At 33.5% G+C, this 12,239-nt stretch overlaps 1 protein-coding gene and 1 long non-coding RNA gene across 17 annotated transcripts in view; one reads left to right on the forward strand and one right to left on the reverse strand.

Annotated features, from left to right (window-relative positions):
* The window catches only part of TMEM161B (transmembrane protein 161B), a 68,248-nt gene extending 63,912 nt beyond the window's left edge, over positions 1-4,336 (forward strand). For all 15 annotated transcript variants that reach the window (XM_072792554.1, XM_072792489.1, XM_072792509.1 and 12 more), the window contains 3 exons: positions 344-518; positions 1,782-1,878; positions 3,069-4,336. In XM_072792554.1, the coding sequence (XP_072648655.1) occupies positions 344-518; positions 1,782-1,878; positions 3,069-3,346 (550 nt within the window). In that variant the 3' untranslated portion in view covers positions 3,347-4,336. The remainder of the gene's footprint in view (positions 1-343; positions 519-1,781; positions 1,879-3,068) is intronic.
* The window catches only part of LOC140613975 (uncharacterized), a 60,733-nt gene that overhangs the window by 25,920 nt on the left and 22,574 nt on the right, over positions 1-12,239 (reverse strand). The gene's annotated exons all lie outside the window — the stretch shown is intronic.

Raw genomic sequence — 12,239 nt, forward strand, 5'->3', positions numbered from 1 at the left:
GTGTAAGAGCTTTCAGCTTCTCTTCATTTTACAACCAGTTTTTTTTTTTTTTCATGAAGGAGGGTAGATAGAGAAAAGGACCCCATGTATCCTCTACACGTTTCTTCTAGATATCTGTTACTAGTATTCTTTCGTGGTAGGTACATTATCTTTCTAGTTCTATTATACAAGTCAAAAGTATTATATAGAAAGTGTAGTATAGTGTGGGATACTTTTGTTTTATATCTCCAATTGTAACTAAATATAGGTATCATATATTTTATATGGTGAACACTGACACATATAACTAGATGTTAATGTATTTTGGTCTTTGAGAGCACCATATCAACTTTTTGATCTGTAGAATGACAGAAGCGACATTCGATACTCTGCGACTCTGGTTAATAATCCTGCTGTGTGCTTTGCGGTTGGCCATGATGCGCAGTCACCTACAAGCTTACTTAAACTTAGCCCAGAAATGTGTGGATCAAATGAAGAAAGAAGCAGGGCGAATAAGTACAGTTGAGCTACAGAAAATGGTAAGCTTCATACTGTAGTCACTGAAAAATAGCAAACACTGTATTGTAAGAAAACAAAGCATTTAACTTCCCTTACTGTTTTTTTAAAAGCATTTATTTATTTATTCATGAGAGACACAGAGAGAGAAGCAGAGACCCAGGCAGAGGGAGAAGCAGGCTCCATGCAGGGAGCCCGATGCAGGACCCAATCCCAGTACTCCAGGATCACATCCTGAGCTGAAGGCAGACTCTCAACCACTGAGTCACCCGGGCATTCCTTAACTTCCCTTAATAGTAATTTTATCCCATAGTACTCTTGATGTTAAATAAATGGCATAATCCTAAATTGAAAGATACTGAAGAGATCTTGATCTGATTTTGGTGCTAAGTGAACAAACAGTCTCAGGTCCTCTTCCTGCCTTAGTACTTAAAGTATCATATAGTTTGGGTTGCAGTGCTGTGGTATATCTACTGTTGCTAAATGAGACACCCCCCCTCCCCCACATTGATTTGGAAGACATTACAATATATTGTCTAGCCTTTAAGACTTACGAGGTAGGAAATATTAGTTTTAGTGACTAACTTGATTCCATGTGACATTATTCGAAGTATTTGAACATAAAATGTAAATAACTTAATGGGAATTTCAGAGAAGGAAAGGGCTAGGAATCCATCCACCATTATAGTTAACTGGATCTGTATAATCTGATCATGTCTTTTTTCAAAATTTGGTTTTGGGTACTTTATTCTTCACTGTCTTTCATAGTCAGGGGTGTTCATTAAGATTCAGACACTTTAAAAAAAAAGATTTAGACACTTTGTTTTATCTTACGTATTTTCATTCTGTATAATTTTACCTCAGATTTTAGTTGAATATGTTCATATAGAATAGAGATTTAATGTTTTTATTTACTAGGGGTTTATGACTCATTTTTATTTAGTTTGATGTTTGTGGTGTCTGTCTAGAGATACAAGCATTTTGTTTTATATTTGAAATGTAAGTGAATATACTAATTGAATTTAAGTGGTTATTTTCTCCAATTTATATTAACCACTTAACTATTTTCAAAGAATTTATTTTAATATTTTCACATTTAAAAACTTGTCTTCAAACTAAGCCTTCCTGAAGTCAGTTTGGAGTCATTTATAATGAAGTGCAAACTTAATAGCATTTAGCTTCCTTCACATGATGGGATTACCTATCTCTTAAGCAATTCATTTTGACAATTATATGAAAGTTTAATTCACTCATAACATGTCACTTAAAAATGCTTTTGGTTGCAGGTGGCTCGAGTCTTTTATTACCTTTGTGTCATTGCCCTGCAGTATGTGGCACCTCTGGTAATGCTGCTTCACACAACTCTGCTTTTGAAAACACTAGGTAGGCCTGCCCTGGTAACTGGGAAATACGTTGTTTTACTTTCTACCTATAATGAATAATGCTTTTTGTTACCTACAAAGCAGTATGCTTCTTAAAATTGTTTTCTTTAAAAGTTTTAAGAAGAAATATGGTAAACTTTTAAAAGTTGATTCATAATATTGATTTTGAAAACTCAGGTCCATATAGTTCTAATAATATTATGCTTTATATATAGGAGCTGTCTGCTAAAGATTAATCCCCAAATTTACTGAGTAACTTGAGTGAGCACTCTTAGTCTTATTTATTTTGTATTGTAAAAAGGATTATAAAAGATTTTGCTAATGCCTGACATTTCAGTTATTATAAGGTAATTGTATACTTATATGAATTGCAGGGTCCTTTGGTGAGTTCTACTTTAGATATTGACAGGATAAAGATTTTTCAGCAGAAGAACAAAGTTCTCATATAAATCTGTTCACTAAACTATCAAGTTCCTGTGTTGTGTTATTCGAGAACTGTCTATTACTGTATTGATCATTTCCCTTTGCTGAGATCAGGCAGTCAGCCAGTGTGGGGGTTTAAGAAGCCCAAAGGAACTAAATGTATTATTTGGGTGGGCTTTGTAGATACCATAGATGATGATAGATGTAAATGGCCTTTAGGAATCTATGGAACATAAAGAGGTAGCTCAGTTATAAATTATGTGACTCATATCCTATCCAACATAGGAAAATATATGATGAAAAACTTTTGGAAGCTATTAATAGTCTCTCACATTGAAATCATAGATAGTTTCTGAGAAAGAAATTTATTCTGATATTCTAAAGGTAGAAAAGATTTCTAAGAAGTTACTGAGTCTTTCCCTGTCATTCCAGTAGAGGTAGTTGATTAATGTATTCTACAAGGGAGAAAATTGTTATTATTATTTTACCAGGTTTTAGTGCAGCTAATTAAAAGTAAATTAGACTTTTATCTCTACTTTTACTGATATAAGACCAGCTTGTAGTCTAATCAAATTAAATGACTTTTTTTTTTTTTTTTTAAACCGGGTATGTAGAAACTCTATGTTACTTCATTTTCAATAGGAAATAGTTTGTTATGCTACTAAATTTCTTGTTTTTAATTTCAAGTATATGTTAAAGATTTTCGTTTCAATTAGAAGCCTTGGAATTGTTACTCTTCAAGTTTTACTTGTGTCTTGAATTTTCTAGGTAATCATTCCTGGGGGATTTATCCAGAATCTAGCTCTACCTTGCCAGTGGATAATACTCTACCCTCCAATTCTGTTTCCTCTGAATTACCATCTGCTGATGGGAAGATGAAGGTAACTGTTACACAAATAACAGTGGCACTGAGCAGCTTAAAAAATATTTTCACTCCTCTGCTTTTTCGAGGACTTCTGTCTTTTCTGACCTGGTGGATTGCTGCTTGTCTCTTTTCTACAAGCCTTTTTGGGCTTTTCTATCACCAGTATCTGACTGTGGCATGAATCTTAATTAACAAAAACGGATATCCAAGTCACACTCGAAATTGAAATATTTGTGCTGTCGGAAACCAGAAGAAAGCAAATACAAAGGAAAAAAAAACATATCAGAATATTTTGTTTTAAATGCTTCCTCTGTATTCTCAGGGTGAATCAATGGTATAATATTTAAAATTACAGAGTAGATTATTAACTGCTATACTGTGGCATTGGAATTTTAACTCCTTGTATTAACTAATGTGAGAGGGCTATCTACAGGGGTAATACTTTTGATTACCTTGGTTTACAGAAACCTCCAGCAGTCTTTGAAACTTCTCATTTGACTCCACTTATTGATTGATTGCTCTTAATGGTATAAAGGTACTGTTAATATTCATATTGGCTGCCTATAGAACAATCTTCAAACTGAGCCATGCTTTGGGGGAGGGAAAGGAGCTAAAATCACTTCTGTTGGTAGTATGTTAGTCACTCTTCAAACAACAATAGCAAAATCCAACAGAAAGGACGAAATAGCTACTGTATATTACAGTAAAGAAAGCTGCATAGTAATTTTAAATTTTATGGAGATGTACATGCTTAATATCTACAAGTACTGCTGCTTGAGAGTAGCAAGAATATTGTTTTAAAATGTATTCTATCCAATTTGAGGGATCTTTTAATATGATTGGCTATATGAACATTTGCAATCTTGCTAATAGGCTTGGAACTCCCATATTTTATTCTGTGATCCTAAATATAGTTCTTTTATTAGTCTAAAGATATTTATCAACATTGATCAGACTTTTAAAAATTTACTTTAATCCTGCTGACTACCTGTATGTATTGTATATATTATATATTAAATATATAATATATTGAGATTATAAAAGGTGAAAATATTGGATCCTTATATTTTAAGTTGTTGAATGTATATTAAATGTGGTTGAATGAGATGTGTTTGTATCTAGAAATTTTCTTTCTTTTTGGAATGAGATTAAAATATGTTTTGAAAGTTCATCAGATCAAGCAATTTATTTGTGTTACCTATGTGTGAGACTGCTTAGGATTTTATAAGTACTTGGGATGATTTCTCCCAAATTAAAATTGTTTTTCTGTCATTTTCAAAAAACAGAACTTTTCCCGCTAACCAAATCTACAGGAATCATTTAAACCCATGGTAAATAGGAATTCGTTTAGGTTTATGGTGTTTAGAATAAGAAATGTTAATAATTTTTTTTACAGAATGAAATTGAAGGTAACTTGAATGAAAAATTCATAGGAAGTGAAAAAAGATCTAAAAATGTTTTTGATGCTTTGTTTATCTAAAACCCCAAATTAAGAGCTTCAGTTATAAAGGGAATGAATATAAGGGATAAATAAAGTCTGTTTCCTTTTTCAACAAATAGCAGAATTTATAGATAAACATTCTTCCATTGAATGTTCTTGAGAGGCTATATGTTAGTGCTATGGTTTCAGTGCTATTGTCACTATTGAAAGAAATTTTGAATCTCTTTTGGAATTTCAAGGTTTGTGGTTCACATTCATTTGAATAATCGCAGTACAGCAAGTTCCTGTCTTTTGGTATAGATTAAGTATTGTGGAATTAGCTGACATTTCTAAATATGAGTGAGTAATAAGTGCTTAATTTGGATAAAACTCTGGTTGATATGAATTGTTAATATAGCCTAATGGTAGTTCATGTGTATTTCCAAAAGGAACATTCCAAATACATCTTGAGATAACAGCATCCACTAAAATAAGTGTCTTTTAATAAGATTATAGCAAAGCATGATATTTATTTTGTATGTGAAAGTTCTCACATGTTGGATTTGAAAAGAACTTCACCTGATACTTATAAAACCATTTTTATTGAAGAGCTATGTTTTTAAAACTATAATTTAAGTTATTATTTTGAGTTTCAAAGATTGTACCATGGTATTATATAGGGTGGGGCAGGGGGAGGCATAGAATTTATTATTGGATGAAATAACCTGCATTTCTAAAATACTATTGATTCACTCTTTTTAGACTTGAATTCTCCCTAAGTGTACTGTGAACTTGTTCAAACTGCACATTAATTTAAGTAATGGGTTTGGTTTAGGTTTTTTTTAGCCTTTCCAAACAAATTTGAAGAATATGATGGTTGTAACTACTAACTGGTTTATTTAAGCATCTTGTCTATGTATACAAATTTTGTTTCTGAGTGTAAAGGGTTTATACTTTCTGTAAATCAAATAATATTTTTTAATTGAGATATAATTGACATATAACATTGTATTTGCTTTAGATGTACAACATAATTTTATATATATATATATTTTATATATATATAGCAAAATGATTCCAAATAATATTTTAATATTCTTAGGCCAGTAGAATTCTTTTATTATTTATGTTGGGCTCTAGTCAATATAAATAAGTGCTTCATAGATCAGTTATTTTATATTTTTGTTAAATTAACTAGGAATCCTTATAATCTTGTTTCATATGATTTGTGGAATTGCTTTTGACAATATGTTGATTCCTGTCCCCCCCAATTCCCTGCCCATTACATGATAAAAATCCAAGCTGTATTCTCCCTCCTACCCCCATTGATGTGTCTGAAATGAAAAGCATATAATTTTATCTTAATATCCGTATGCATTTTGATTATCTTTGGCATTTTCCCCAGAATTCCAATTGCTATGCTTAAATGACCAACGCATCCAAGCAGAATGGGCTCATTGTCTTATTGTTTCTGATATAAATATCATTGGTAAAATAGTGACATTTCTTCTTGAGTTATGATTCAGAACAGATATTCATCCATTAATGGAATTGATAGGTCCAGGAAGCAATAAGTAGAATTCATTATGAAATCTATAATTGGAACTTCACTGGATAGATTTTATTCTTTCAAATGAAAGATTAAATTCTCAGTACTGAAAAGCATAGGGTCTCAACATTCTCTGAATTCAAACACACTTTCTGAGCCATCTCATAATTGAAAATGGTCTATCATGGTATATGGCTCTATTCAGCAAAATAAAACTAAGTGATTTTTGAATGTAGATCATCCCACATCTTCACAGACCTTTAGGTGGCCTAAAGAATCAGATTTAAACACAATTATGATCTGAGACCATGAGCCCAGTATCTCAGATATTTCTACAATATTGTCTTTTAACTCCTACTTGTCTCATTATGTCTGTACCCTGGCTTCATAACTGAGCTGGTTATGTGCCATGATAACTCTGACATGGACACTAAGGATGATCACAAAACTAATGTTAACCTTTCTCTTCTTTAAAGTGGTAAAAATTTTACTTAGTCTTTTTTTTTTTCTTCCTAAGAAAAAAGAAAAACCAGATATAGCTTGTCCATATGCTTATTTTATGTTAAAATTGAACTCCTTTCTTTTTAGCTACAAACTATTATGTTGGGTGGGCCTCTCTTTAGTGATTCAGAGTGTGTATTTTCTATTTCATTGTTGAAATGTTTCTTTTCCCCTTATAATTCCCTGTATATGGTTACTCCCCTCCTTTCTCTCACTTGGCAGAAGACCTATTCATCGTCTTAAATGAAGAAACAATATAATTTTATGGAAAGAATGTTAGTTTAATAATCAAGAAATATCCCATTGCTGCCTTCAGTTAGCTATTTTTTGCACTTACTAAGTGTTCAACCTCTACTAATTAAATAGAATTGAAGTATCATCACTTTTGACCTCAGTTTTATCATAAAATAAAAAAATTTACATTAAATGTATGGCTATATATTTTTACAGCTGGTATCAATTTTTTGTGTGTGTTAGCATGAGAAAAATGAATAGCAATTTTTGGCTTCAGGAGCAGTCACAGATCAGGTTAGAGGACATTCACTTTTCCTTGGAAATAACTTCACCAAGTGTTTTTTTCAGAAACATTTTGCTTTGTACTCTTTTAATTATTCATTCAGTAAATATTTATTTGGTATCTATAATATTCCAGAAACTACCCTACATACAACAGTGAACAAAACCTCAAAATTCTTCCCCTCAAGGAGCTTAGAGTCTGGTTCAGGAATGCAACTAAATGAATATGAGTCGAATGTAGGAGATGTTAGTGATCTAATAAGTGGAGATTGGGGAGGAATCAGGGAAGGGAGAAAGAATATGAAGATGGAGGATAGGGATAAAGTAAAATTTTAAGCAGAGCATTGAGAGAAAGCCTCACTGAGAAAGTAATTGGAGTAATGACTGACTTGTAGGAAGTAAGACCCTTCATAGTGGGTTTTTTGTTTTTTTTTTTTTTCTTATGATCCCTGTAGTTTATTTGTTGACAAAACACCTCGATTGCTTGGACTTTGCTATTTGTGTGCTCACTAACGAAATACTTGAAAAGATAAACAGTATTATATTTCCGATTCGGTGTATTGTACAGAAAGGATTATAGGCATTATATGCTGCTTGTTTGCCAATGAACAGTAAAGCATGTAAGAAATATAATCTGAGTCTGCTTGTTATAGTTTTTCTGTCAAGTGCTTTTTAACTTAATTCAGACATGTTTACATTTTATTTTAGTAGAACTTTTAAAGACTCAAAGGATTTTAAATGAGTTACAGGACCCTGGAGCAATATGGTATGTCCACTTGGCAGACAAATTTTGCCCACCAGTTCTTTTATCTGTCAGATAATCTGTTACACAGAGGTAATTAACAAAGGGTAACATGGCTGAGGACAAATTTGATTAATAGCATCTTAGCAAAATTTTAAATGTTATAACACAATTTGAGTAAATCAAGTGTACCCACTGCTGAAGTATTAAAAATGAAAGAGATGTATTTTTTAAAATAGTTCTTTACAAAAATTAGCTTTAACATCTATTTTATTTAGAATGCATTTTTCTTTCTGTAATTCTAGTGAAACAATTTATATTTATGAATAGAAAATTCTAAAAGACTAAACAAACGAAACTAGTTTCGTTAGTAGAATTACTTTAAGGAGCAATGATAAGTTACAGGAATTACTCTGTGTTTATGTGTATATTTTTTTAAGATTTTTTATTTATTTATTCATAGAGACACAGAGAGAGAGGCAAAGACACAGGCAGTGGGAGAAGCAGGCTCCACGCAACAAGCCTGATGTGGGACTCGATCCCGGGTCTCCAGGATCACACCCCGGGCTGCAGGCGGCGCTAAACTGCTGCGCCACCGGGGCTCCCCTTTATGTATATATTTTTAACGTTTCCTCAGAGCATGAACTGTAACTTTTTTCCACATATTTAAATTTCTATCATTATAGTAAATGGTCGCTGTACCGGTTTTTTTGTTTTTTGTTTTTTTTTTTGATGTACTGGTTTTGATAAGTGGCTTATGTCTAAAGTTGATACTCTGGCAACTGAATGGTCTGTTGAAATTGAGTATCAACATCAGAGAAAAAAACTGAATTGTAGGAAAAACCCAAAATTTTATTTTTCAAATTTTATTTATTTTTAAAGATTTTATTTATTTATTCATGAGAGACAGAGAAAGAGAGAGAGAGGCAGAGCATAGGCAGAGGTAGAAGCAGGGAGCCCATGCAGGGAACCCAATATGGGACTCAATCCGAGGACCCCAGGATCACGCCCTGAGCCGAAGGCAGATGCTTAAACAGCAAGCTGCCCAGGCATCCCTATTTTTCAAACTTTAATCATTTAAAGTTTTTTTAATTTAGTGAAATATTAAAGGAGTACCATTGCAACAATGGAAAAAGCAGAGTCTTTTCAACTCTTGGTACTAGAATAATGAGATATCCACATTTTAAAAAGTGAACCTCAATCTTTCATTTGTAGTCTATAGTACCTCAGACTACACACAAAATTGAATTCAAGAGAGACCACATACCTCATTTTAAAAGCTAAAACCATATAGTTTTTAGAGGAAGTTATAAGAATAGTTTGGTCATTTTAGGGATGGGCAAAGGTTTCTTAGTATGTAAACAACAATCATAAAATTTGTTTTAGTGATAAAATAGATTTCATACAGATTAAAAATTTCTCATCAAAAAACCTGTTAAGAAAATAGACACGTCATAGTTTGAGATTAGAATACTTGTGAAACGAGACAGAGGACTGGTGTTCAGGATGATATATAAACAGTTACTGAAAAGAAAAGATTAAGGACAGAGCAAGAAATTTAAATAGAGACTTCACAGTTGACCATAAAGCACATGAAAAAGTACTCATCTCTGGCAGTTTTAATGTGATGATCCTTGTTGTTACAATTTTCTTAAATTTCTTGTACTGAATTTGTTGAGGTTCTTAGATCACCAGGTTTTCATCTCAGGTCAAGTTAAAGACTTGACTGGTTTTTCCATTTTGAGAAAAGAAATCAAAATGCGGTTGCAATGCATTGTTGGATTTTACAATTTTTTTGACAGCTCTTTTGCAGAAAAAGGTGTTGAAAAGAGTGTTCAATTCTTAAAGTTAGGATGGTTCAATAAAATGTTAAGTACTAGCTCTAGATCATGCATAAAGATTTTTCAATTATGTGATCAGACATGCAATAAATTTGATAATAGTTTTCTTTGCCTCTTTTAAGTATTGATTCTGCTTGAGAGTTCTTGGCAGATGGAGGGGATTTTAGTTTTCACATTTTAAGTGGAAGAGCACTTTCTGGTTTTGTCACTTAGAGTACCACTTTAGAAGTACCATGTTTGTAATTATTAATCTAATTTGCTGATTGTAAAGCACCAAAAAACTTTTTGTTATTTTTTAAAAGGTGAATTTATTTCACAACTCATTGGCACTGTTTTGTTTAGGTGATTTTTCCTGTGTTTATTTTGGATAGTTTTTATGGCTATGTCTTGAAGCTGACTAATTTTTTTTTATAGTTTCTAATCTGGTGCTTAAGTCATCCATTGTATTTTTCATCTTGGGTCCTTTTTTTAATCTCTAGAAGTTCAATTTGGTTATTTCCTACATGTCTCTCTTTAACAGGTTTATACTTTCTTGAAAATACAGAATATAATTTATAATAATTGATTCAATGTATTGGTCTGGTAATTTTTTTTTTTAAGTAGGTTCCACACCTAGCATGAATCCCAACAAGGGGCTTGAACTCATGACCCTGATGAGATAAAAAGTTGGATGCTTAACCAACTGAGCCACCAGGTGCCCCAATTTCTTTCATTTTCTGTCTCACTTTGGAACTTTGTGTGTGTGTGTGTGTTTAAATTTTATTTATTCATGATAGAGAGAGAGAGAGAGAGAGAGAGGCAGAGACACAGGCAGAGGGAGAAGTGGGCCCCATGCAGGAAGCCTGACGTGGGACTCGATCCCAGGACTCCAGGATCACGCCCTGGGCCGAAGGCGGGTGCTAAACTGCTGAGCCACACAGGGATCCCTGGACCTTGTGTGTATTGATTAATTTTTCTTCTCATTGTGGTTCATATTTTCTACTTTATTTGCCTTCTTGAAACTCTTTGGATGGCAAACACTGAATTTAGCCTTTGTGGGTACTGAATATTTTTGTATTTCTTTAAATATTCCTGAGCTTTTTTCTGGGATGCAGCTAAGTTACTAGGAAACCTAGGAGACACTTGATTCTTTTGATTTGCTGTTAAGACAGGGGCAAAGAGCAGCTTTTAACTTGGTGCTAATTTTTACCTACCAGTGAGGAAATACCCTTCTGAATACTCTACCAATCCCCATTTTGAGTCCTGGGAACAGGAACTGTCCCCAATCATTTGAGTCCTAAGGATTGTCTACCTGTCCCTTTCTGGTGGTTCTTTCCCCAACATTGAGTAATTTCCTCAAATGCATCCATTGATCAGAACTCAGCTGAAGACATACATGAAAGAACTCTCTGCCAATCTCTAGAGCTCCCCTCTGCAACTCTCCTTTCTGATCACTCTTCTCTGATTTTTAGTTGCCTTTTCCTCCACCAGATTCTCAACTCAGGGAAACCACTGGGTTCAGGTTAGTTTCTTTTTCCCTGTGCTGTGGCTAGAGTGCTTCAGTCAGTAAACTAGAACAGAGTTCACTTCATAATTTCCTTCTTTCAGGGATTACAGTCCTGTGCTGCCCTTTCAATAGTTCTATAGGATAGAATACATCTGATCCCTACTAATTTCATTGTGGCTGGAAGTAGAAGGCCCCAACTTCAGAGTTTTAATTTTTTTATTAGAGAATTTCTATTCTCCATGAAGAGTCTGTTCAGAGACAGCCTTCTATTCACATACTATTTTAAAATATGTATCACTCAACATCGTTTGTCATCAGGAGAATGCAAATTTGAACCACATGAGGTATTGCTATATATCCACTGGAATGGTTAAAATGGCTCAGTGATTGAGCATCTGCCTTTGGCTCAGGTTGTGATCCTGGGGTCCTGGGATTGAGTCCTGCATCAGGCTCTCCAGTGGGAGCCTGCTTCTCCCTCTGCCTATGTCTCTGCCTCTCTCTCTCTCTCTGTGTGACTATCATGAATAAATAAATAAAATCTTTAAAAAAAAAAAAAAAAGAAAAAATAAAGATAAATTAAAAACTCTGAGGGCATCTGGGTGGCTCAGTTGGTTAAACATCCAACTCTTGATCTCTGCTCAGGTCTTGATCTCTGCTCAGGTCTTGATCTCAGGGTCAAGAGTTTAAGCCCTGTGAGGCTACTTAAAAACAAGCCTCTGATACCACTAAATGGTGACAAGGATATGAAGCAACTGGAATACTCAGACTTTGTGCTACAGCTACACTAGAAATGGCACAGTCTCTTTGTTAAAAGTTAGTAGTTTTGTTTTATGAAACTAAGAAAATATACCTGCCCAACAACCCTTAAGTGTTTACTCAAGAGAAATAAAAAATATATTCACCAAAAAGACTTAAGAATATTCATAGCAGCTTTATTCATAATAGCCCCAGACTGAAAACAGCACAGGTGTCCGTCATTAGTAGAATAGACACATCAGTGTATGGGTTCAGTGGAATAC

This window comes from Canis lupus, chromosome 2, assembly GCF_048164855.1.
Source record: "Canis lupus baileyi chromosome 2, mCanLup2.hap1, whole genome shotgun sequence".
In the NCBI taxonomy this organism is placed as follows: domain Eukaryota; kingdom Metazoa; phylum Chordata; class Mammalia; order Carnivora; family Canidae; genus Canis; species Canis lupus.